This window comes from Tamandua tetradactyla, chromosome 5 (assembly GCF_023851605.1).
Source record: "Tamandua tetradactyla isolate mTamTet1 chromosome 5, mTamTet1.pri, whole genome shotgun sequence".
Lineage (NCBI taxonomy): Eukaryota > Metazoa > Chordata > Mammalia > Pilosa > Myrmecophagidae > Tamandua > Tamandua tetradactyla.
The window spans coordinates 145729631-145756250 of record NC_135331.1 but is presented as its reverse complement, the minus strand read 5'-3'; the positions used below and the strand labels follow the sequence as shown (position 1 = coordinate 145756250).

At 36.1% G+C, this 26620-nt stretch overlaps 1 protein-coding gene across 4 annotated transcripts in view; it reads left to right on the top strand.

Annotated features, from left to right (window-relative positions):
- Window positions 1-26620, top strand: part of RNGTT (RNA guanylyltransferase and 5'-phosphatase) — a 338823-nt gene that overhangs the window by 194380 nt on the left and 117823 nt on the right. For all 4 annotated transcript variants that reach the window (XM_077162393.1, XM_077162394.1, XM_077162392.1 and 1 more), the window contains exon 13: window positions 25878-25978. In XM_077162393.1, coding sequence (XP_077018508.1) covers window positions 25878-25978 — 101 coding nt within the window. The remainder of the gene's footprint in view (window positions 1-25877; window positions 25979-26620) is intronic.

The following is a 26620-nucleotide window of genomic DNA, read 5'->3' as shown; positions in this document are numbered from 1 at the left end:
CATCTGCCTCACTTGTTTCTTCCACTGCTTTCATGGTCTAATGCTGGTTTTTGCCTGAAGGGCAAATTCCAGAGAGAAAGAGGAGGCATGCCAGAGAGAAGTTTTCCCAAGTTGGTCTTTCCCAAAAACAGGGCCGGGGATCTACAAAGGGAGCTCAGGCCACTTCCATCTGCCCTGAGAGGGGTTGGCAGAAGGGCCAACAAAGTTCTTCCCTTACTCCCCCAAATTGTGATTTCTTTAACTGCTCAGTAAATGCAGCCCTTCAGCTGTCCTCCCCATCTCTGAGGATGTGTACTGGCTTCTCTCTCTCCTTTGTTGGGTGCTCCCACAATCTGAAGTTGTTAATGAAAAGCCATGATCAGTATCAGCCTACGACCAACCCAGATCATGGGAGTTTTATGTCCCTTTCTGGCACCAGGAAGCCACGCCATTGTGGCCTAATATGTTAGTTACCAATGGGTGCCAATAACTGTTGCCCTGCAGAGAGAATAATTTACTGATATTTATTGTAATTTACCAGCTCCTTCCTCTCCCTCTTTCCTTAATGCTGTGTCAGTGTTCTACTGGACTCTGCAGTTTCAAAATAGTGGACTCGGTTCCTGTCTGTTCAATATTTTTTCAGGTAGAGGGACTGATTTCCTGTAGCTTTCTATTCCACCATTTCCCCACAATACTCCTCTCTAATCTGGTTACTTTTTACTATTGAAGAACAGGGTTGAGTCCTCTATTTCCACCACCCCCACCCCCAACCTATTCTTCCTCTTATTTCTTTATATCATATTTAAAGGAGTATTCAGTGTTTGTATTTTATGATGATAAAAATATTGTATTTTATGATGATAAAAATACTTGATCTGAATCAAGTATTATATTTTCTTTTTTGCAGAATTTTTGTTTCTAGTGTTTAATATCTGTGTAAGACTTACTGTCTTTACATTTTCAACAAATACAGTGCAGGCCTACCTTTTAGACTGTTCAGTGGGCAACAAATTGGAAATTTAATATCGATTCATTTCCAATTTATCTAATTTTAGGACTATTTTCTATTTAGAGTAAGAGATAACCATTTTCTGTTTGTTAGTGGTATGAAGTCTCCATCAATTTTATTTTTTAAGTTTTACAATGAGTTAACTTAAAAGAAAAAAGTAAATAAATAATAGTATTGTTTTATTGCAGAAATTGTGAAGGTAGTACATTCAGAACTGAAATTTGGAAAACACTTTGGTACTAGTTAGTTATTGTATTAGTTTCCTATAGCTACTATAATAAATTACCACACACTTGGTGGTGTCAACCACACGTATTTGTTCCCTTACAGTTCTAGAGGTCAGAGGTCCAAAATCAGTTTCACTGAGTCTGTAGCTAGATATTGACAGGGCTGTACTCCCTTCACTGGCTTTAGGAAGGGAAACCAGTTTTCTTGCCTTTTTCAGCTCCTAGAATGCCATTCTTTGACTTGTAACCTCTTCCTCTGTAACCAAGCAGTTAGAATTTAAGGGGTGATTATGGTTGCTGAATCGTTGTATAGATACTCCTTTTTGCTTTTTGGTAAATTGGAGTAGACAGAGGGAAATACCTGAAATCTTTGAACTGTGATCCAACTGCCTTGATGTCTGATGATTGTATAGCCTTTATTTTGTGTCCTTGTCATTGTAAAAACCCTTGTGACTGACCCTCACTTGTATCCATTTTGGAGTCTTGTGATCACTAAAGACAGCCCCAAAAGTTAATTAATGAAGGGCCTTGGGTCAGCCCAGAACAAACCCACCCCAATTCCAAAGTTATCTTGATTACCGAAGCTGGAGCTAACCAGAATGGGCCTGCCAGGCATGCATAGTAGCTTAGACTTTAACCTATAAGTCACCCACACCTCATTATACTAAAAATCACACCCATCATTATGTGAAGTCTGTGGTTTTCTTACATGCATTCTGTGACTAAGCATGTAATCAGTCTGTACATGCTGAATAATTGGATCACCTCTAATTACAGTATCTGAAACTATTATGCTCATTATCCTAAAGCCTGCCTATCTTCTGATAACTATAAAGCTATCAGAATTACTGCAGTTCATGGAGACAGGTTTTGGGGCCCATAGGCCATCTGCTCTCCTGCTTCACATCTAGCAATAAACTTTTTCTCTTTGAAACCCCTGTGTCTCAGGAACTGATCGTTGAGCTCATTGGGAAAAGAATCCACCACCTTTGTCTGATAACACATCCATCTTCAAAGCCAGTAGTATAGCATCTTGCTTCAGTGGTTGATGTTGATTTCTTCTGTGTCAAATCTCCCTCTATTTCCCTCTTATAAGGACACTTATTAATTGCATTTAGGGCCCACCTGAATAATCTGGGATAATCAACCTATCTTAAATTCTTATTTTAGTTATACCTACAGAGTCTATTGTGCCTTAAAAGGTGACATTCACAGGCTCAGGAATTGGGACTTGAATATCTTTGAAGGCTGTTTTTCAGCCTACCACAGTTATAGTTTGGTATGGCATTTTCAACAAATAGTTATATACCCTTAATACCCTTTGTAATTTCTGATACTGTCTTTGTACAATTTATAAATTCCTTCTTTCCTTAGGATTTGTATTAAAAGCAAGTTCTAAATGAGAAACTTAGGATCCTTACTCAATCTAGGACATTTTCTATGTAAAATTTAACATTTCTAAATTTTACTTCTGGGGAAGACTAAAACCTCTTGATGAATTAAGTTTTAATGATTAAGTGCAGGGTAAGTGATAGGGTCTTATGATAATATAATACAGTGTATTGGAGGCTACCAGTATTTTTTATAATGTTAAAATGTTATCAATTTTGTTTTTTTTAACCCCTTATTTTTAAATTGGGGGATTCCAAATATTAGAATTTATAATTCTTTACTATGGGATTCTTTAGTCTGTCCAGAGATGAATCCTTCAACCTCTTGCCTGGGTGGTATTTCCCTAGCTGTCAGCTTTCCTAGTAAAGGAGTTAGAGCCCATCTTCAGTAAGCAAACTTTCCCATAACCCTCCAAGTTTTAATTTTCTTTTTCTATTATGCTTGAATTGAAACTTCTCTTCTTTGGTGAAGAATCACACAATAAACATATCTCCTGCCATTTGCCTGGGGTGGAGGAGGGACTAGAAGTTTAAATGTCCTCATGTAGACTTTCAGTTTCATTATTTTCAGTCCTGTGTCTCCTCCTGTCTCCCTTTCCTCCCGTAATTTGCGACCTTCTCAGTTGACTTCTTAGTGTACCTGATCTATTCTGAGGTACAGCAGCATGCAGTATGAATTGTTTTTCATTGGCTTCCTTCTCTGCAAGCACTTAGTATTCAGTTGCCTTTGCTTTATGCTGTATTAACTTCATCTACTTTCTGTCTTTCAAAATTGTACTGACAGGCGGTATGATGGTGGCTCATTGGCAGATTTCTTGCCTGCCATGCCGGAGACCTGGGTTCGATTCCTGGTGCCTGCTCATGCAAGGAAAAAAAATGTACTGACATGTTTTTTTTTCTGCTGTTGTCTCCTCTCCTGTTTTCCTTTCCTTTTCTATCCATATCTTTTTTTCTGTAGCTCCCATTTTATTGAGATTTCAAATGAAAGTGGATATAAATGTGCATTTTAAATCCATGATGCTTATCAGAAAATCCCCATTACCTCTGAAAATGTTATGTTTCTGCTGTTGCTTCCCTTGAGCCAACAATTTAAATACATCAAGAAAAACAGACAATTTTAAGTTACTAGCCCAGTAATCTCAAAGAGTGTAAAGTGGCGAGGAAGGTCCTGTCCTGGTTAGGAATAGACAAAGCTGAATTTTTAACCTGCTGTCCATTGTCTGGTCTCTAGGAATGTATCCCAGAAGGTACAAATTAAAAAATGATTATAATTACTGAATCATTATATAGATATTTCTCTTTATTTTTAGTATATTAGAATAGGCAGATGGAAATACCTGAAATTACTGAACTCTTATCCAGCTGCCTTGATCTTTAATAATGATTGTATAACTATATAGCCTTTCTCTCGTGATTGCAAAACCCTTGTGATGGGTCCTCATTTATACCCCCTTATCCTGTTTTTCCACTTTAGAGTCTTATAATCACTAAAGCCAGCCCCTCATGTTTATTAATGAAGGTCTTGTCAGATGTGGGTTTCCAGGTTCTTGGTCATGCTGCAAGAAAGAATTCAAGGGCACAGCATAGCATAGAGTAAGTAGGCAGAAATTTAATTGAGAACACATGTAAGAGGACATGTGCGCACTCTTGCAAAGATAGAGGTGAAGGAGGCAATATGGGGCCATTTGCTTTTTTTTATTAATTTTTTTAATTTTTAAATTAAAAAAAATTACAAGAAAGAAACACAAACATTCTTAACATATGATCATTCCGTTCTACATATATAATCAGTAATTCACAATATCATCACAGAGTTGCATATTCATTACCGTAATCATTTCTGAGAACATTTGCATCAATTCAGAAAAAGAAATAGACAACAGAAAAATAAAATGAAAACAGAAAAAAAAATTACACATACCATACTCCTTACACCTCCTTTTCATTGATCACTAGCATTTCAAATTAAATTTATTTTAACATTTGTTCCCCCTATTATTTATTTTTATTCCATATGTTCTTCTTGTCTGTTGACAAGGTAGATAAAAGGAGCATCAGACACAAGGTTTTCACAATCACACAGTCACATTGTGAAAGCTTTATCATTATACAGTCATCATCAAGAAACATAGCTACTGGAACACAGCTCTACATTTTCAGACAGTTCCCTCCAGCCTCCCCATTACATCTTGAATAACAAGGTGATAGCTACTTAATGCATAAGAATAACCTCCAGGATAACCTCCGGACTCTGTTTGGAATCTCTCAGCCATTGACACTTTGTCTCATTTCGCTGTTCCCCCTTTTGGCCGAGAAGGTTTTCTCAATCCCTTGATGCTGAGTCTCAGCTCATTCTAGAATTTCTGTCCCAGTTGCCAGGAAGGTCCACACCGCTGGGAGTCATGTCCCTTGTAGACAGGGGGAGGGTGATGTTTGCTTGTTGTGTTGGCTGGAGAGAGGGGGCCATTTGCTTTTACAGATTAACTTTACTTGTTCCCTCTTCCCCTTTGTTCAAGGCTTTTCTTCTCCTGCCCCTTTTCTTCAGGGCAGTGCCTGGGGGCAGATAGTGCATTTAAGTGTGTCAGTTAGCTCTACCCTTCTCTATAAATGACTCACTGAGGTCGGGGTCATTTGACTTCAGATTAGTCTGCTGCCACTGTGTGTTTCTTGTAAGTGGGTAGCCTCCAGACAGGTTATCTTCCAGGACTAGGACCTTCCTGACCTTGATTAACTGTCCTTGCTCAAGGGCTTCTTCATGGTTTTTTTTTTTCCATTCCCCTCTGTCCCTGTTCTAGTCTGCCTCAAATTCCCCCTCAGAGAGTTCTCATCCCTTAAATTTAAGGGCTGCTGAGGGATGAGGCTCTATTTTAGGTAGCTGCTTCTGGTTTATCAGAGGGTGTAGGCCCTGCCTGACACAGCATAGAACTTTCTGGCTAACTCATTTAAGTTAAGAGGGAAAGAGTCCAGAGGGGTTGTTGGAATGGTTGAAAATCCTTGCCATCAGCATAGATTTGGTGTGAAAGTCTTCTAGTCTGGAAGAAATAAACTTGGTGAGAAACTTAAAAATTCAAAGGCCAATTAATAACAGAGGCAGATAGAAGAGAGCAGACTGAAGAGACGCATTAACCAAGTGAGACTGGGGAAGAGAAAGGGTAATGACCATCTTTCAGGTCCAAGAGTGAATCTTAGCTGGGTGGCTTGTTCCTGCTTAACCAGGGAATACGAAGGTGCATATGCTAAGTTAAGGGGTGTAGGAATGAGGCTTAGAAGAGGTTTGATTGATGGGTCTGTTGTGGCTTTGGCTGCTTTTTTGGCTTGGTTATTCCCTCGAGAGATATTATTATTATTTTTCTGATGGCCAGGACAATGAATTACCAGTATACCTTGTTGGTAAGAGCATGATATTTAAGAAATTGAGTATCTCTTCGTGGTGTTTAATTGGGAGAAAGCTTTGCTTTTTCTGTACTCATTTGCGAGCATGCGGGACTAGGAAAGCACAATTTTTCCCTTTTCCTAGATCTATAGCTCATGTGAAGGCAACTAGTTTTGCTGTCTGAGCTAAAGTCCCTGGACAGGCTTTGGCTTATTAAAATGGGAGCCCTCATTGCTTCTTAAGAGAATAGAAGGAATTTCCTAGGTGGAGAAGTTTAACAGTTTTATGATTTTTGTTGTTGTTAAGTTAGTTTAAGTGATTTTGCAAATATATATATTTATATATATATATTTTTTGCTTAAAATACTCTGGCTTTTTTTGGTCTCATACAGAAGTTAAAGTTTTAGAATATAAACAATATTTTATTTATCTTAGTCCTAAATAGAACAGCATCATTTACATGTTGTTGTATGGAGTAATGCTGATTTTCAGAGCTGGAGAACTTTAACTTTGAGTCTTGGGTGTTATAAAGATACTTAAAGTTCTAGAGAACTATTATGCTATAAATAGAGCAAAGCATCTCAAAATTTAGAAATAACAGTTGAAGCTTAGGAGTAAATGTGATTGCTCTAAGAGCTTACACTTAAGCTTTAAAAATTTTTTTTTTGTATGCCATATGGCCAGGGTGACATATCATTCTTTTTCCATGTGAGTGTCCCGTTATTGTAGCACCATTTGTTGAATTTTTTCTTTTTCCTTTTTTGGGGGAGGGAGGTGGGGGGAAGTGCTTGGGCTGGGAATCAAACCCGGGTCTCCCACCAGGGAGGTGAGAATTGTACCACTGAAATACCCTTGTACTCTTGGCTTTAATTTTTTTTATAAGCATTTAAAAATGAATTAACTTTTAGAAATAAAAACATGACAGTTATTTTATATTGGGGTCATCAACTACAAACTATGGTAGAAGTTTTGTCCTGTTTTACTTTTGCACATTTACCAGGTAAATGTGCAAAATTTTAATTAACAGGTCGAACATAATTTTTATACTTGCCTTGCTTCTAAAAGTCCTTTTGTTTAAGACGAAGTTTTGACCACTTGTAGTTTAGAGAAGGCTTATTGTAAAGTATTGTAACTGACAAGTAAATTTGATTGTTCCCATTATTTGTAACTTTTAACATTATATAGATCAATATTAGGATAGAAACAATTTCTAAATATATGACTAACATTTCACCCATGCAAATTTAGCTAACAGAAGTTTAGAAAATCTCTTTTAATTATTGTAATACTTCTTAAATATTTTTAAATGTAATATGTTAAGCTATTTTACAAGGTGAGAGAACAAATCTTTTGTAACAGTTTTCCTTTAAGAGTGAGAAGACTTGTCTTCTGAAATAAAGGATGATAAGGTCAACATAAACATTAACAAGGATGCTATTCCACTATGATATAGATGTTTTATCTTTTAGACAGATTACTCAGATGGTTAAGAAAAACTTTATAACTTTTCACTAAGAGCAGTTTAACAGAGAGCAGCATTGATTAGAACAGGCAGATTATTTTCTGTAAACTCTATAACTTCTTGTAATCAGCAGTGACTACAAATGAAACATACTTTCTTAAATTTTATACAAATTTCCACATCCATTCAGAACTTGTAGTCAGCAATGACTACAAAATTCACTTTCTCAAACCTTTTGCAACTTTCTATTTCCATTCAGTTAGCAATGATATTAGGAATATGTTGATTTACAAAGTTAATGCCTTGCAGGACTATACTTTGAGGCAGTTGGAGGCTAGTAAGGTCTACTGTTAAGGTATCTTTAAAAATAGAGGGATTGTTTTGAAACCCTTGGGGCAACACTGTCTAAGTGAGTAAGGTGGAAACCTTATCTTTAAGTTCCTGTCATTTAACAGCAAATAAATAGTGAGAGGGTGAAGAGGTATACAAAATGCGCTTTTAAAATTTAGGACTGATAACTTACATGTAGTCAGGAGTTATTTATGGGCCAGTCCTGGGATGCTTTCATTCCATACACACAGTTTATTTACTTAAGGATCTTCTCTGGGATGCCAAGAGGCTGCTCCCTCCTCCTGCTTCTCCTCTTCCTCCTTCCTCTCCCCCTCCTACTTCCCACTTCCCTCTCCCTTCTGCCTCTCTTTTTTCCTCCCTCTCCTCCTTCTCCCCGCCCCCCTTCCCCTCCATTGTTAAAGATAGAAAAGGCAGTTTCTAGCAAGTCATTAGTGGGAGTTTGGGGACCCATGGAGAGCTTTTGCAGCTATCTCTGAATGTCAAGAGCAAGCTGGTTGATGAAATGTGCGCCCAGCAAAATCTGACTCTCCCGGGAATCTGGGCTTACATTAGTATACTTTTTGGGCTTCCACTAACCTGGAACAAGGCTGCGTTTTCCTCTCTTCTCCTGAGTGGTTTCCTTTAGCTTATTGGAATTAACCAGCTTGGTGGTACATTTTCTCATGCTTTTTGGCAAACAAGTATTTTCTACTCTAATGGAAATTGAGACATGGGCATAACACAAGTGGCTGGTCTTTTTTAGGTCCTTGTCTTGGTACAGAACAATAAGTATCTGGGCATAGGGAATTTCTCGTTACTTTCCCTGTCGTTTACAGACTGGAGGATTGTGTTCTAATTGAAAGTTCCATTGGAGGGCTGTGCTTACCCATCTTTTTTAGTTTATATTGTTTGTTGGCATTTCCCATTTTCTCTGGAAAAGGAAAAAGAGGGGACCTTAGGTCCCCTATGTTTCCTGTTTCCTGAGGGCTAAAAAGAGCATAATTCAGAAGAGAAGTTTTATATTCCGTTAACAGTGGGTTTCAATAGAGATAGATTATCGAGGATTCTTTTTCGGGGTAGGGAGATCTTTTTAATAGAGGATTGTTTAAAATATTTGCCTCCTTCCTCAAAGAAGAGTCATGAGAAGGAAATTTTTTTACAGTTTTCTTGGTCATGGCATAATTTGCAAGAGTCCTTTATGGATTTGTCCTGATAGAAGGCTATAAAAGCTGTATGTAAGGAGTTTCTTGCTACTTTCCTTCCTGCTTATAAAAGAGGCTTAATTGTAAGATAGGGTTATGGCTATTTGTGGACCAACATTGGCTGTACTCCAGGTGATATTGTGTCCAAGCAGTATGCTGTAGAAAATACAGGTGGCACCACCCATTTTTAAGGAAGAGAGATTAAAAAGGCAGATTTCTGTACTGTTGCCTGGCATCCTGGGTCACCAGCTTGCCGTTTGGAGAGCTAATCTCTTGGGCCCATGGGATTAGACGCCCTGTCCTGGGGTCCTCAGGGTTTCAGGAGTCAGATGACTTGATACCATCCTGAAGCTGCTGAACTGATCCATCATCTTCCTGGTTGTCTGTTCTCCTAACTTGTTGCCTAAGAGAATGGAAATGATCTGCCACAAACAAAGAAATTAGGGTGTCTCCCAAGTGCCAGCCCTGGATATTATCATGGTCGAGCTAGAGGGAAAGAACATGTGGCAAGGAAATTGAGCTCCTTTTAAGAACATGGCTTAGTATGGTTTTTAGTCAATCAGAGGGGTCTAGGTATGCATGTATTGTAGACAGACCAGGAGTGAGGTTCCTTCCATCCCTTTCAGTGCAGATTTTCTTAAGAAAGTGAACGTACATCCAACAGCCTATTCTCCCCAGCCAAAGGTTTCTTCTTGCACTGGGCTGTACCTTTATGAGGGCTAATAGCAGAGCACAGTGAGACTTGGGACTTAGTAGCAGATGAAGAGACGGAAAGACCTGGAGAGAAAATGTGAGGATCTGGTCATGAGAGAGACACTGTGAGTGGAGAGCCAGAGGGCCTGTGTGCTTGGGGCCTAACTGGCATTTACAGGCTCGAATTATTCTAATTAACTGGGTTGTGCCAATTTGAAGCTGTTATGTACCCCAGAAAAACCATGTGTTTTTTCCTGATCAGTCTTTTTGGGGGCAGCCATGTTTCTTTTATTCCTGATTCAATATTGTAGGGTGGAAACTTTAATTGGATTGTTTCCATGAAGAGGTGATATATTTATTTGTGGTGTGACCTTTTGATTAGTTGGAGATATGACTCTGCCCATTCAAGGTGGGTCTTGATTAGTTTACAGGAGTCCTTTGAAAGGTAAGACATTTTGGAAAAAACAGTTGCTTCAGAGCTGACAGAAATGCTTAGAGTGCCGAGAGGGAGAGCAGATGCCTTTGACACGGTCATTTGGAGATGCAGAGCTGAGCAGATGTCGCCGTGTGCTTTCCTATGAAATACTAAGCAAGCAGAACCTAGTTGTGTCGCAGAGGAGTTGAGTGAAGGCCCGCTAGAGAGGAAACCACTGGCATCAGAAGCTGGAAGCAGCAGAACTAGGAACCAGGACCAGCAGATACCAGCCACATACTTTCCTATGTGCCAGGTATCACCCTTTCTTGAGTCAAGGTATCTTTTTCTGGGTACCTTAGTTTGGACATTTTTATGACCTTTGAACTACAAATTTATAGCTTAATAAATTCCTTTTTAAAAGCCTCTCCATTTTTTGTATATTGCATTCTTGCAGCATTTAGCAAATCAAAATACCAGGACCTTTGCTTACCCGGTAAACCTCACTTCTGGTTTTTAGGGGGAAATGCTCCCATTGGAAAGTACTCAGTTTCCATGGGCTTAAACCAGATGTGACCTACTAGACTGTTAAAGAGAACACCTTGTTTGGTATAAGAATTCTAAAAATTTAGAATGAAATTTATTCTGCTCTATTTTATTAGTTGTAGTGAGTGAATTGAAGTTGAATAAAAGGTGATGTTACTACTGCTAATAAAAAAAAATATTTCGATTCCTGGTAAAATATTGAAGAATAGTGATAAAGGTACTCTATTAAAGTGATAATTCTATTGAGAACCAAATCTGAAAAACCAGCTTAGAAGAAAAGTTTGTTTAGCTTTTGATTTAATGTTACATTTTTCAGGTTATAACCATGTTACACACCCAGAATTCCACATAATTTACTTATTATATTTATAAGAAAATGGAGAAGCAAAGTTACTGTTGTATTTAAAAAAATAAGGCTTAGGCTATTTCTTTGTGTTTATAAAGAAACGTACCAGTATCTGATATTGACTAAGGTGCAGAACAGTCATAAATCATCATGAAAATCCTAATTTGAACAAAGTAGATTAGATTGCATTTACAGAATTGTAGAAAATCAGAGCTGAAAAGGTATCTTCAAAATTATCTAGTCCAACAGTTTCAAAACACCAAGCTCTAAAATCCTAAGTTTCTGTGAACTGCCTTAGAAACACTTCAAGGGCTATCCCTCCACTAGGTAAGCATTCTATTTATGTCACAACAGCCCTGATACATGTCTTTTATGTATTGTACTTCTTGGGAAGATTTTGTTTTAAATAGGGTTTTGGCCTACTAAATAATAACATGTGAATCAAATGCTATTGTGAAAGGTCTCCAGTGATCCCTCCTCATTGCAGTATCAAGAAGTCTATATTGCCGTCCACTCTTGAAATACTTTCTTCCTTGGTTCTGTGACGCCATATGCTCCTGATTCCCTTCTAGTCTTTTGCCATTTCTCCTCTGTCTTTTTCAAGCCCTTTGTCCTCTTTTAGCCACGAAGTTTGTAGTTTCTTAAGAGTCAGTGTCTTAGACCTTCGTTCTTCCTCATGCCCTATTCATCCTAGTAATCTCATCCCCATCCATGGCTTTAGTTACCTCCTGTAAGCCTATAATGCAGACTTCTGATTTCCTTTTTACTATTTAAGCTATAGATTTGTTTATCTAATTGGCTACTCTGGCAACACCTTTTGAATTTCCCCCAAAGTGCAGAAAGGCAATAATTTAAAAACCACATTCCAAAACAGTCAAACAAGGAAACATACAAACTGTGCAAATCATTTTCCAACATTTTGTACCTGAGTGACTATGACCATCATATCAATGCAGTTACTTAAGTCAGAAATCTAGATGCCATCTTCCTTTCTTTCCCATCTAATCCATCTCCACGTCTTATTTTAGCTCTTAAATACCTCTTAAGTTATACCTTTTTGTCTCCTTTACCTCTGCCACAGCTCTTTCTCTGTCTTGTCATTCCCTCTTGCCTGAACCACTGCAGTGGTATTGTAACTTGGTCTTTATAAAGGCCACTTTTGTGTCCCCACCCTAGTCTTTTCTCCATTCCACATCTAAGTGATCTTCTTTCTTAGTCTCTTAAATAATTCCCCCTTACTTTCTCAGGTTAGAGACCAAACCCCTATAAATTAAGAAACTGAGATGCAGAGAGATTTACTGACAGTTTAGATATGAAGCCAGTATACTCTTTTCTTTATCATGTGCTGCCTTTTGGTTCCCTGTATGTTTTGCATTGACTCAAAAATAACTGTAATATTTTTAATTAAAGGTTGCTTAGTTGTATTACTTTATTTACAGTGCTTTTAAAATTTTCAAGTATTATTTTTAAGTATTTAAATGTTTTGAGAAAAATACTTATTTTATGCAAAAGAAAATAACTTGGCTGTTTATTTTCCATATAAATCTATATTCTTTCTAAAGTTTAAGGTTCAAGCTTTCATCAAACTGAAATAATCATTTTTTAAACAGAACCATTTTCAAATTGAATTTTCCATCTAGTTACCAGTATAGAAACTTACAGTGTTTTCAGTATTTAAATTGACATTTTAAATTGCCAATATTTTGTAACTTGGCTTTTAGAAGGGGTATTTAAAAATGACCACTTGGCATTTTAATATACTGTTAAGTAGTAGATCTTGTACTTCATAGCTATTACATCGTTTAATTTTCAAAGTTGATAAAATTAAATCATATCTGTTTATTAGCTTGTACAAGAGGATTTTAATTGTGATTTATGAAGCATAGTAAACTTTTCTTCTGGTAATAACTGAACTGATTTATTTTTAACCTTTTAAAACACATAGTTGATTTTACTTTTCTAGTTGAGAATTTTATGCCATTAATAGTCCATCACTATGAAATAAAAAGTTTTATATAGTGAACTGCAAAATTGAAGTAGATAATAAAAATCTTGAAAGAGTTTTTGTTTCTTTTTAGAAAAATGGCTTTTCTCCTTTTATTCACAGGCTATCCTGTGGATATTAAAGCAGTAAATGCTTTTGAGTTGATAGCATTTACTGTCAAGCAATAGTGATATAATTGCTTTGTTGTTTTCATCACTATCTTAATTTTCTGTAAGGTGAGTCAGCTTGATTTTATGTCTATGGTGCTAATCAGTTCTCATGTAAATTTAGAGTCAGCTTTGGTTTTAATGTTGTATTCTTGTGAAATATTAATGCTTTTATAAAATCTCTACTGTTGCTAGGTATATTTAATGTTATGTATAGGCTGTAAAATGAAAATTGGAATTAGTCTAATGCCATGTCTTGAAGTACGTGACAAATTAGAGTGTTTTCCTCCTGTAGCAGGGACCATGTTACCATGGTGAGACTTCTGTTTCCATGACATTTGCTTGCCTATTTTGATAGTCTTCAAATGAAGAAGGGCTCTGTTTTCTGGCAGACCAGAAAAGTGTCAGTCTGTCTTTTCCCAAAATGTATTTATCTTTATTGGAGAAATATAATTTTCAAGGAATTGTAATAGTGAAGTGTCAAGAAGGAAAATATACCTTGTATCCTCTTAAATTTTTTTGTTCTTTAACTTTAGAACACAACAAAGTGTTCTTAACTTTGTGTGAAGGAAGAAAAAGAAGAGTATCATCTTCTAATTTACATAAATAAAATATTTGTTTTTCAGTTGAATTTTGTTGACAAAACATAGCTGAATAATTTGTAATCAGTCTCAGCTGGATATATAAATATATAATGTTATTGTAGAACTAAAAGCAACTGCTGCTGCTGATATATTGGTAGCATAGAAAGGGGAAATAAATAAAAATAAAACTTCACAAAGAAGGAAATTCTGAGAGGGAAGTGCAAAATCATAGTTCTCATATACATGATACATCATAAACATTTAATTAATTTGGAATAGTTCTTTATGTTAACTTATGCTTAATGTTGAAACATTAACATAAGATATTTTTAAGAATTTGAGTCTTACAGTGTTGTATTTTTTATTTTAATATTTTTCCTAAACAATACATTCATATGGTATAGAAATTCTAAAATGTATTAAAAATACATAGAAGAACGTCTCAGAATTTGCCAGGTATATTTTAAATTGTTAGTTCTCTAATTTTAGCATCTGGGGGCATACTGGAATCATAGCAAAAAAATAGGACTTATAATCACAAACTTTCTCAGATACAAAAAATACAAATATTCCTTTATATTTTCCTCTGCTTTACTTCCATCTTTCTGTCTTTTCTCACAACTATCACATTAGGTTTATAGCAATTCAGGATTTTAATGGACATATTTAAAAGCACTTATTTTTTTTAATTTAAAATAAAATGGATTTGCCTCTTGGTTGAAGTACAATGATAACTTTAGTGGCTCGTTCTACTGGTGGATCAATTCGTTTAATAGTTACAAACTGCAATAGTCATTAATGAGTACATATTTACCAAGCTGTTCCTTCTCCCTCAAATTGCTTTTCCCTTCTTGCCTGTATGGCCCCCAGTAATCCTGCGAATATCACATTAGGTATTGCTTTCTTGGAAGTCCAGTCTGACTAGGTAAGTTCTGACTGTCTCTCTCTCTCACAACACTCTCTTGTCCTGTCAGCTGACAGAGCTTTAACATCATATCATGATTTTTAGCTATTTTAAAAACACTAGACTCTCACTCCCATGAGGGAAGGGGCCATATTTTTCTCATTCACAGCTGTATCTTTAGAGCCTGAAACATAATCGGTGTATTACTCAGGGTTCTCCAGAGAGACAGAACTGGCAGAATGTATGTATGTATGTATGTGTGTGTGTGTCTGTGCGCACATGCATATGTAAATATTAAGCCATTTTTTATAGTAATTGGCTAAAGTGACTGGTGATTGGTAAGCCTGAATTCTATAGGGCAGTCCACAAGTTGGGAACCCTGATGAAGGTTTCGATGAATTCCTTAAGAAAAGCTGGCTGGCTGAAGAATAGATAGAAATTCTTATTTCTGAGTGCTGAAATCATCTGTTCTCTTTCAGGCCTTCAAGTAATTTGATGAGACTTCTCTCATTGATGAAGGCAGTCTGCTTTGTTGATTATAGACACAAACAGTCAGAGATGCAATCAATTGACTAATGATTTAAATCTGTGAAATATCCTCAAAGTAACAATCAGGCCAGTGCTTGCCTGATGAAACAATTGGACATCATAACCTAACAAAGTTGACACATGAACTTAACCACCACATTCCAACTTGGCACCCATATACATCTCCTTAACTGTTCTTAATTTCTAAATAAAAGTAATGACAGTTATACTTCGGGGAAACATAATTCAACTTTCTTGCGTACAACTGGAAACACAGTAGCCCTTTCCTTAGAAGAGAATGCAATTCATCGGGTAAAATTCTTACTCTTAAACTTGATATCTTATATCATAAATACTATGACATAAAGTTAATTCAACTTATGCTATATGTTAAAGGGATAAGAGAGGGAAGAAAACACAGATATTTGCTTTACAAATACTGTGATGGTGGATAAGACATTCTGTCAGTCCACAGATGGTAGTTTTGGCAGAAGTACTGTGTGTAGGAAAGGCAAATCGATATCCGAAGTATGTGTCTATTCCAATTAGAACAGCACATACCCTCTTCATGATGTAAGTGGTCCAATGTAATCAACCTGCCACCAGGTAGCAGGCTGATCCTCAGGGAATGGTGTCCCATACTGTGAATTGAGTGTTGATTGCTGTTGCTGGCAGACTGGGCACTCAGTGAGGCTGTAACCAGGCCAGCTTTGGTGAATGAAAGTCCATGTTGCTGAGCCCATACATAACCTTCTTCCTTACAACCATAACTGTTTTGTTCATGAACCCATGGACCAGTGACAGGCATGACTGGGGAAAGAGACCAACTGGTATCCACAGAGCAAGTCATTCTATCTACTTGACTATTAAAATTCTCCTCTGCTTAAATCATCCTCTAGAGAGCATTCACATGGGATACAAACATCTTCGGTTTTTTCTTCACCAATTCAGAAAAGCCTATCCACAGAACTCTCTTCCAGACCTCTTTGTCACTAATTTTCCAATCATATTCTTTCCAAGTCCCTGACCACCTGGCCAATCCATTACGCACAGCCCATGAGTCAGTCTACAAACACACCTCCAGCCATTTTTCTCTCCATACATAATGAACAACCAGGTATTCAAAACTGCTCAAAGTTTTGCTCACTGGAAGATTTCCCTTCACCACTGTCTTTCAGAGATGTCACAGAACAGTGCTGTAGTGCTGTACATGTCTACTTTCCAGCAGTATTTGTGTATCATGCAGAACCCTCTCTAAACCACGCCCGAGTTTTCATAGGGAACCCTCTAAGAGACCATAGCTGTTGGCTTGGAAAGACAAGATGGCAGGGAGTGGGAGCCATGGGCATTTATGCCACTTCCTCACATAACTTACTTGTGCCTTCAGGGTCTGCTTGAGGCTGATCTTGTATGTGCCACTTCCATTTAGTGATAGAGTGATCCTATACATGCCCAACATTATGGCTTGCTGGGTTAGACACCACCCAGTTCAGGATGGGAAATTCAGGTAGTATAGTAACTTGGTGATCCTTGGTTAAGCATTCAGTCTCTTCTAAGGCTCAGTAGTAGAACAAAAGCTGATTCCCAATTAGAGAATAGTTACCTGGAGAGGATGGTAAGGCTTTCCTTCAAAATCCTGAAGTTCTGTGCTGTGCTTCTCCTATAGGGGCCTGCCAAAGGCTCCAAACAGCTTCTCTGCCACTGAAACTACCAGCATTATGGGCTCTGCTGGATCATAAGGCCCAAGTGGCAGAGCAGCTTGCATGTTAGCCTGAGCCTATTGCAGAGTTTCCTCCTGTTCTGGTAACCCCTCAAAACTAGCAGCTTTTGCAGGTCACTCAGTGTCATGGTTAGGGACAGGTATCAACTTGGCCAAGTTGTGGTACCTGTTCGTCTGATTGGGCAAGCACTGGCCTGTCTGTTGCAATGAGGACATTTCATAGGATTAGGTCATGATCACATCAGCTACATCCACAGCTGATTCCATTTATAATCAGCCAAGGGGGAGTGTCTTCTGCAATTAGTGATGCTAAATGCAATCATGGGAAGCCTTTTAAGGAGGACTCAGAGGAGACAGGTTCCATTCCTGCTTTGGCTGGTGAGCCTCTCCTGTGGAGTTCATCCAGGCCATCCATTGGAGTCATCGGCTTCACAGCCTGCCCTGTGGATTTGGGACTCTGCGTTCCTACGGTCACTTGAGACACTTTCATAAATTTTATATTTGCAAGTGTTCCCTGTTGATTCTGTTTCTCTAGAGAACCCTAACTAATACACTCAGTAAATGGGCCAGAGTAACACACCTGGTTGAGGAATATGTTGCCTCCAAAATCCAAAGAGGCCAACTGGGCATTGTGCCTCTTTACTTAGTTTTAGGAGGGATCAAATGTAACAGCTTATCCATCACCTTAAAAGGAGTACTTCATTCTGTCCCACACCACTGGATGCCTAGAAATTTCACTGTAGTAGAAGCCCCCTGAATTTTAGTGGGCACCTTACCCACCCTCTGACACACACATGCCTTATCATTAAGCCTGGAATAATTGTACCTTTTTGCTCACTTGTTCCAGTCAGCATGTGTCACCAATATAATGAACTAGTATGTGATATCTTATGGAAGAGGAAAGGTAATAATCAAGGTCCCTCTGGACTAGGTTATGAAAGAACTGGAGAGTTGATAGACCCTTGAGGTAGGAGAGTGAAGGTGTTTTGCTGGTTCTGGTAGCTGAAAGCAAACTGTTTCTGGTGGTTTTTGCTAACAGGTATCAAGAAAAGAGCATTTGCCAGATCAAGAGCTATATAACAGGTACCACGGGATGGTTTGATTTGGTCAAGCAATAATATCACATTTGGAGCAGCAGCTTCAAACATAGTCACCACCTGGTTAAGTTTACAATAGTCCACTGTCATCTTCCAAGGTTGATCTGTTTTCTACAAAGGCCAAATAGAGTTGAATGGGGATGTGCTGCAATAACTACTCCAGCATCTCTTTTGCACCCTTCATGCATCCTTCAAGTCTTTTCTGGTGATACTAATCTCTGCAATCCCTATGAGAATGTGATGCTGCTTTTGGTTTGCTATTTTTGGTAGGTAGAGGCAATTCTAGTGGCTACCATCTGTCATTCCCTACTATAATAGGCCTTGGTCTGCAAGCCAAAGAATCAATGTGGGGAATCTGCCAGTTGCTGAGTATGCAATTACGCATTTTGGAACTGGGGAAATGGCCACAGAATAGGTTCAGGAGCCCACTGGACCCTCTGTGAGACAGAACTGAGGTAAAACTATTAATCACCTGACTTCTATAAGCCCGCATTCTAACTGATAGGCCATGGTGACATTTTGCATTTCCTGGAATTAAGTCTGTCCCAATCCAGTGTCTAAAAATTCCTGAAATATCTGATCAGTACCTTTTCTCGAGTGCAGTGATCCTGGTAAAAATTCATAGGCCATTTTTGGGGAATGCTGGGAGGAAGATTAACAGCATAAATTTTTGGCAGTATATCAAGATCCTTCCTCAAAGGATTTTCATTCAAAAAGTTCTGAGTCTGTAAACTGTCTCAAGTATGGGAATTGATCGAGGGGTGTGACTCTGTTTTTGTGATTCACATAGACTTCTGTTCATTCACTTGACCTAGAACTCTTTTGTTTATACAGATCAAGTAAGAATTTAATAGACTGACTATCTATCTCACTTCTAGGTACCCTATGATCAACTCACCAGCACCACAGGCCAGACTATTATGATCCTTTTTTTGATGTTCTGATTATTTCTTTGATTCTGCTGTCCATAACGGTAGCCATAACTACCTTGTCTTTGGAGGTTAAGTGCTGCAACTTGGCTTTTGCTAACCCCAGATCCAATCGTTCCCATTGCATTTGGGATCCAAGTTCAGTGGCAGCAGTTCCCATAGTATTGTCTTGACTTTCAGAAAAGAGCCACCACAGAGCTCTTTAGGCATGATGGTATCACAACTGCTATCACAAGTTGATTTCTCACAGTCCTGGTGAAATGTGTATCCTCTGGACATTCCTGGGGTGAGTGAGCTGGTCTTAACATTCAAATCTCTTAAGCCTTTGGATGCCCTCATCTACCTTGTTACCAGGGCAGTTCTGGCATTTTGACGTCAGGCCACCTATTGGTCCATGCTTCAGCCAATCATTAGAACAAACTATTAGAGCTCTTTCTAATCCCTCATGCTACCACATTGGATTCGAAGTATCTGATTACTGATTGGGATCTTATCAATAAGATTCAGTTTGATGCAACTTTATGTTTCTTCCACCATTATCCACACCTCACTGTCCATTATGCATATTCTCCTGATTTCCGTTTAAATTAGAAAAATCATGCCGTTATTTTTTAGTGTAACACACCTCCTCATGGGTCACCTTTTTTATCTCATCTTTCATGCCTGTTGGAACTTCAGAATAGTTATAGGTCTAAAGAAAAATGAGTGGATTAAAAGAGGAATTAGCAGTGTCTTGCAAGCCAGCTACCTCAGGACATTTCATTGCAGTTTCATCTAGTGAAAATGTTAATCTTTTCAGATTGAGGTGGGATGGCTCATTCCTTAAATCAGACTAGAGGTAGAGTGGCTGAATCCTCAGGGCAGAATGCATGTTAGGTGGCTGATTCTGTAGAGTAGACCATTACACGTTTATCTATCAAGGAAGAATTGGAAGAATCTAGTGTTTCAGTATGCCCCCACTGTTGTCATTATCATTCCATATGTCCCCATTCCTAGTTTTCGGGACTTCCAATGTCCTTCCTTTAACAACATACACCCTACAACTAGTTATGGTACTGTGCACCATATTTAATGTTGAATGAATGACTTTTCCGTCAAATTGGGTATTTCTGTGTCTTGTTTTACATTAATTAATAGATATTTGCCTATTTACTTCTTGGTGAAACAGACAAAAGATCTCATAAATTTACTTAAGTCTAGAGTTTTACTCTTTTATCCTTTAGCATTATCATCTAGAGTGTTTCTGCTTTCTTTAAAGTTAAGTGCTTGAATAACAACAAAAAATATTAAACTAATGTTAAATGATGGGGACAGGGATCGTTCTTAGTTTCAGATGTGATCCTGGTGTAAATGGCATTATGTTTTAGGAAACATTTTTTGAGGGGTCAAGTCTCAGTGTAGGGCCTGGAATAGATGTTCTGAAAATATAACTGTTCACATTTTACTAGTGGAAATTATACAGTAGCATAGGGCTGCAAGGCATTTCAGATATCTCTGATGTAGATCTCTTATTTTAAGAAAAAAAAATCATTGCATTTTTTTCAGATGAGTGAGATGAGGCACAAACTTTGAACCTGTTTAAAATCATTAAGTTAGTAGTTAATGAGAAAAGAAGAACTGAATTACCTTGCTCTTATTTACTACTACTCTTCCTAGCTTCCTTACATCACAGTTTCTCAAGTTTGTCATGATTGACATTTTGTGCCAAATATTTTTTATTGTGGACAACTGTCCTATGCATTGTAGGATATTTAGCTGCATGCCTGTCCTCTACCCACTAGATGCCAGTAGTGCTCTCCTCTCTCTAGGATGAGAACCAAAAATGTCTCTAGTTATTGCCAAATATCCCCTGGTGAGCAAAATCACCCCTACTTGAGAACCACTGCGTCACATAATAAATGTATCTCTTATGCTCCCATTTGATTTTCTCTCTAGTTTAGTTTTAGAGACTTCTCTTTTGCACATGATTCTCCTCTACCTCTAGGCCAGATTCTGCTCTCATTTTGTAAAATTTTCTTAAACATCTTAGTTGCCTGACATTTGCTTACATTACCTTTTTTTAAAAGATGGCAATAGGTAGCTTAGGTTATAGTGGTAATTGCTTTCAAATATAATCTGTCCCCAATTTTTAAATTGACAGGTCACCTGGTAAAATCAGATTTATTTCTATGAAACTAAGTATTGTATGTTTCAGTTAAATATAGCTTTGATAATTACTTCAATCTAGATACATGGTGGTAAATTTAATGAAATTAATATGCATTGCTCTCTAATTATACACTGGATCAGATAGCTTGAAGATGTTTTTGTATTCTTGTTTATAGTTTGGCAAGATTCTGTATTTCAAGTTTATTAACTCATAAATATTTATTTTTAAAAGTCTTAAGCCCCTATATTATATAATATCTTTGCCTTTATTATTTTGGGGGATCATGAAAAAGGATTCTTTTGAAAGTGATACAAATAATCTTTTATGAATATTGCCATTTTAAATTATTTCTTAGTTCCAAATTTTGTTTTAGAAATCTTTAAATATGCCTGAAACAGAATTTTTTTTGTTTTAAAATTCTATATTGTTATTTTTATCTTTTATCTAATATTTGCTGAGTATTTTACTTAGTGTTTTATAGGTGCAAAATTGGATGTAATTTTTTGTTGAAGAAGAATTTACATTCCAATAAGTGTTTCAATACATTTTATTCATAGAATATATCATTGTGGAATCTACATTTCATAATTGAGAAGTATAGAATTTAAAATATAATTTTCTCATTTTTTTGGTGATGTTTCCAATAATATCAAGTTTATTATTTCAAATTAATAGAGGTGGTTTGGTGTGCAATGATAGGAGGACTGACTTAAGTTTCTGAATTATTACTGTGAAAACAGAAGAGTTAGTATATACTATTTTCTCATTAGACAAGTCTGAGGTTTGATTTCCAAAGAGGACAATGTGAATGTTATTTGATATTTATTAAGCAATAAAGTTACATATTCACATTTTCTTTTAGAATTTGTCATTTGGTACTATTACAGGATCTTTTAGAACTATACAATCCCTAAACATTCCTAAGTATGATAACTTAGATTGATGTTGGTTTCTCAGCATCCTTATAATGATAGTCACTTACATCAATAAATAGGGAACAGAGTAAAAGATGATTTATCTTAAAGTATAAAATTTACTGGGCGGTGGTTGTGAATGGGTGGGGGTGGGATGGATATAACCTTCTTCAAACTGCACAGGCTCTATTATTCTTTTTCAGCTTATTCTTCCTTACTGGCACTCCTTTTTCTCCTTAATCTTTCTTATCCCTCACTACCATAGTGAACCACTGTTACTAAAACGCCAGTGGCATTTCTTTCAAATTTGATTTATTAGGAAAAGAAAGTAAAATTTCTCTTAATTAATGGATTTACAACTGGAAAATTTTGCAATTTCAACATTTATAAAAACTATATGCAAATAAACCTATTTTGAAGGCATTTATTAGCTCTAATCCTGAAGGATATGTTAACTTAAATGAATCTTTTAGGGCAAATAAATGGATGGAGACTTCCACTGAAATATTATGCATTTGATTTTATATTTATTATTTTCAAACATAAGACTTGGGGAACAGTAGTGTATATTCTTAAAAAAATACCAACTACAATGTGTTTTAACTTTCTTAGCAAAACTTAAGTTATACTAAATTGTCATTATATGGGCTTCTGTTTTGAGAGCCTGTGGAGAGGGTTTTTCACTTTTCCTCAAACTTACAAAAATTTTTTAGATGAGATTTGTATATTAAAAAAATAATTTAGTAAAAGACCTTTTTCGTAATAGGGCCCCACTTCTATAATGCCCTCACTGAACTGATGCACTTGCCTCTCCTTCAGTAGATCATATATATATATATATATATATATATATATATATATTTGCTTTTGTTTCTGTGTGCAGGACTTGGAATCACACCTACATGTTCTGCATGGCAGGCGAGAATTCTACCGCTGAACTACCCATGCACCCCTTATCCCTGTGTTTTTGCTCATATTTACTTCATGCTTCCAATTTGCATGAGTTAATAGTAACCATCCCTCAAGGCTTACAATATTCATTCCTCTATAATCAGTCCTTCAGTTACCCATGTAATATATTTTCTCTCTTCATTATGTTTTCAGAACACGATTTAAAACATATATATTTTTCCCCTACAACCTTTTGCTTCTAACAATTTATATGGTTGATAGAAAAGGGACCAAAGTTGGTTTAAAGTGGTGGAAAGAGATAGGCCCTGTTAACGTTAATAAAAGGAAAACTGGAATGCTTATGTTAGTATCAAACTATCTTTAAGAACAAGGAATATTACCATTATAAAGAGAGTCTTTTTATAACATTAAAGGAATCAATTCATTAAGAGGACATAATACTAAATTTGTACGCCCCTAAAAACAGAACTTCAAAGTATATGAAGCATAAACTGGTAGAGCTGAAAAGAAAAATGGATACATACACTATTGGAATTAGAGTTTATACTCATCTTTCAATAATTGGTGGAACAAACAGACAGAAAATGAGCAAGGATATAGAAGAGTTGAAGAGTATTATCAACTAATTTGACCTAATTGATATTTATAGAACCCTCCATCTAACAACAGCAGTATTCACATTTTTCTAAGTTCTTACAGAAGATTTGCCAGTATTTAAAAAGTGCAATGAATAATACATCATGACTGTGTTTGACTCATCCCAAATACAAGGTTGGTTTGATATTCAAAAATCAATAAGTATAATTTCCCATATTAGCAGAATTAAGTGGGATAAAAACATAATCATCTCAATGAGTATCAGAAAAGTATTTTACAAAATTCAGTATTTTATAATAAAAATTTTCAGCATAGGAATAGAAGAAAAACTCAATCTCAGAAGGAGCATTTATAACAAAACCTATAGCTTACATCATATTCAGTGTTAACTGTCTGAATGTTTTTGCCCTAAAATTAGGAATAAGGCAAAAATATCTGTACTTATCACTCCAGTAGAACTTTATAGTGTATGTCTTAGCCAATGCTATAAAGCAAGGGAAAAAAATTAGAAAAGAAGAATTAAAACTACCTTATTCTGATGACACAATTGTCTCTAAAGAAAATCTCGAAGAATCTACAAAAATGCCACTTGAATTTATGAGTTTGTACATAATGTCAGTATTCAGATATCAACTATATTTCTGTATACTCTAAATGAAATATGGGACATTGAAAATTTTAAAAATCACCATTTGTAATAGTATCAGCATATAAATAATTAGGAATAAATTTAACAAAAGTTGTGCAAGTTCTGTATATTGCATAGTACAGAACAGTGCTCAGAGAAATTTAATACAACCTAAATAAATGGAGAGATTTGTAGTATTTATGAATCAGAAGATTCAATATGTTTTAAGATGTCAGTTCTCCCCAATTGATCTATTGATTCATTGCAATCCTAATTAAACTCTCAGTAGGCTTTTATGTCATAGAAATTGAAAAACTGATTTTAAAATTTGTGTGCAAGGAAGTTCAAATGACCTATATTAGCTAAAAGTGTTTGGAAAAAGAATAAGGTTTGAACACTATAACAACCTTATTTCAAAACTTATTATAAAATGAAAATAACTGAGACACTATCCTGTTATCAGAGAGAGAGAGACATATATCAATGCAACAGATTAGTGAGTATGGAAATATCTGTAAATAATTGATTTTTGTCAACACTGCCAAGGCAATTCAATGAAGTGTGGATAATCTTTTCAACAAATGGTGCTGGATTGATTGATATTCATATAGCAGTAAACCTAGTCCCTTACTGTGCACCATATAAATAAATTAACTTGAAATGGATCATATACCTAAAAATAAGAGCTGAAACTATGAACCTTCTCTAAGAAAACATAGTAGAAAATTGTAGTGACCTGAAGATAGACAAAATTTCCTTAAACAGAACACAAAAAGCATAAATTATAAAATTTAAAAGTTGGAATGATACAGCTTATCAACTCAACTTGTCAAAATTAAAAACTTGATAAATTATGAGAAGGCAGGCCAAACACTGATAAGAAATATTTGCATTGCATTTATTTCAAGGCTGTTGCTGGTGGGAATGGAATATGGTTATAGCCATTTTGAAAAATAGGCAGTTTCGTATGAAGTTAAATATACATTTTTTATTACGTGATTATGTCATTCCATTTGTAGGTATTTACCCAGTAGAAATGAAAACATATGTCTATCTTAAGATTTGTTCATGAATGTTCAGAGTAGCCTCATTCATGATAGTGAGAAACTATAAACAACCCAGAAATCCATCAACCTGTATATGTATAAAAACTTGTAGTTTGTACATGCAAATTGAATCCTACTCAGCAATGAAAAAGAACAAACTAGTAATCCATGTACCAGCACAGATGAATCTCAAAAGCCTACTATTAGAATTTCTTATAACTTTTAAAAAAGTCACAACTAGGGTGACAGAAAATATATCAGTTGTTACCGAGGGGTCACAGTGGTCACCTTGTTGAGGACAACTGAAATGTTCTATATCATGATTTTGGTAATGGTTACATGACTGCCTCCATTTATCAAAACTCATTGAATTGACCGATTCAAATTGGTTAATTTTTATTGTAAGTCATGCCTAAGTAAACCTGAACAAAATTTTTTTTTCTAATATCAAGTTTTTTTTGAGTCACAGAAAGGTGGGATAGAATAACTGGCTTTGGTCTTTTTCTCTACTTTCACAAACAAAGCTCTACATATCTTTGTCAGTCTTTGGTGTGAGGCAAAGGAGAAAGGCTGCCAGTATGAGGGTAGATATCTAGCTTCATTCATTAGTTAAAGATAACAAAAATACTATTCAAAAAAGAAAAAGTAAATTTGCTTAATAAAAAAATAATTGATGCAATCGCTTAATAAATTGAATATTTATATTTTAGCTTCTGATGAACTATTATCATCATTTAATTCTCCGTAGAAATATAAACCTGGTCGATGTGATGATATTTTGAAATGGAAGCCTCCCAGTCTGAATTCTGTGGATTTTCGCCTAAAGATAACAAGAATGGGAGGAGAAGGGTAAGTATTCATTTGCTAATTGTTATAAAAAATGTAATCCAGTTTAGTAGATTGTCATCTCAATTTTTCTTTTATCCTTAGTATGTTGATAATATATCTTGTTCTTTCAAAATTTTACCTAAATATCTTCTTTTAAAAAACTATGAACTACTTTTTATTCTTATGCATCTTTAAAATTCAATAAAATGTCAGAGTTTGAGGTGATTTTTCAGATAAGAGTATACAGGTTTCATTGATGTAGGAACATCTATTCAACGTGGGTGTCAGTTTTCAAAAATAGGATATTTAGTATGAAATATGACTTTGTAACTATAACATGAAATGTGTTATTCAGTTAGCCAGAGTTTTATGCTTTTTTCATGTAAAGAATTTTATGTTTTCTAGCAGTTTTTGCTAGATAAATGAGGTTATAACTAATGTTTTAACAGTTCAGTTTATTAGAGAGCCATTATAAGAAACATACCTGGAAGAGTTTGAAAGTAGATCAGCCATGTCTGCACATCATAAAAATAGCTTGTGAGCAATGCTATATTAAATGTCATGAAACAAGCCAGTTTGTTTCCTTAATAGCTCTTCTAAATATTCTACAAACTAAGGATGTAATTGAATTTCTTGAAAGTATATTACAAATACCAACCTTTG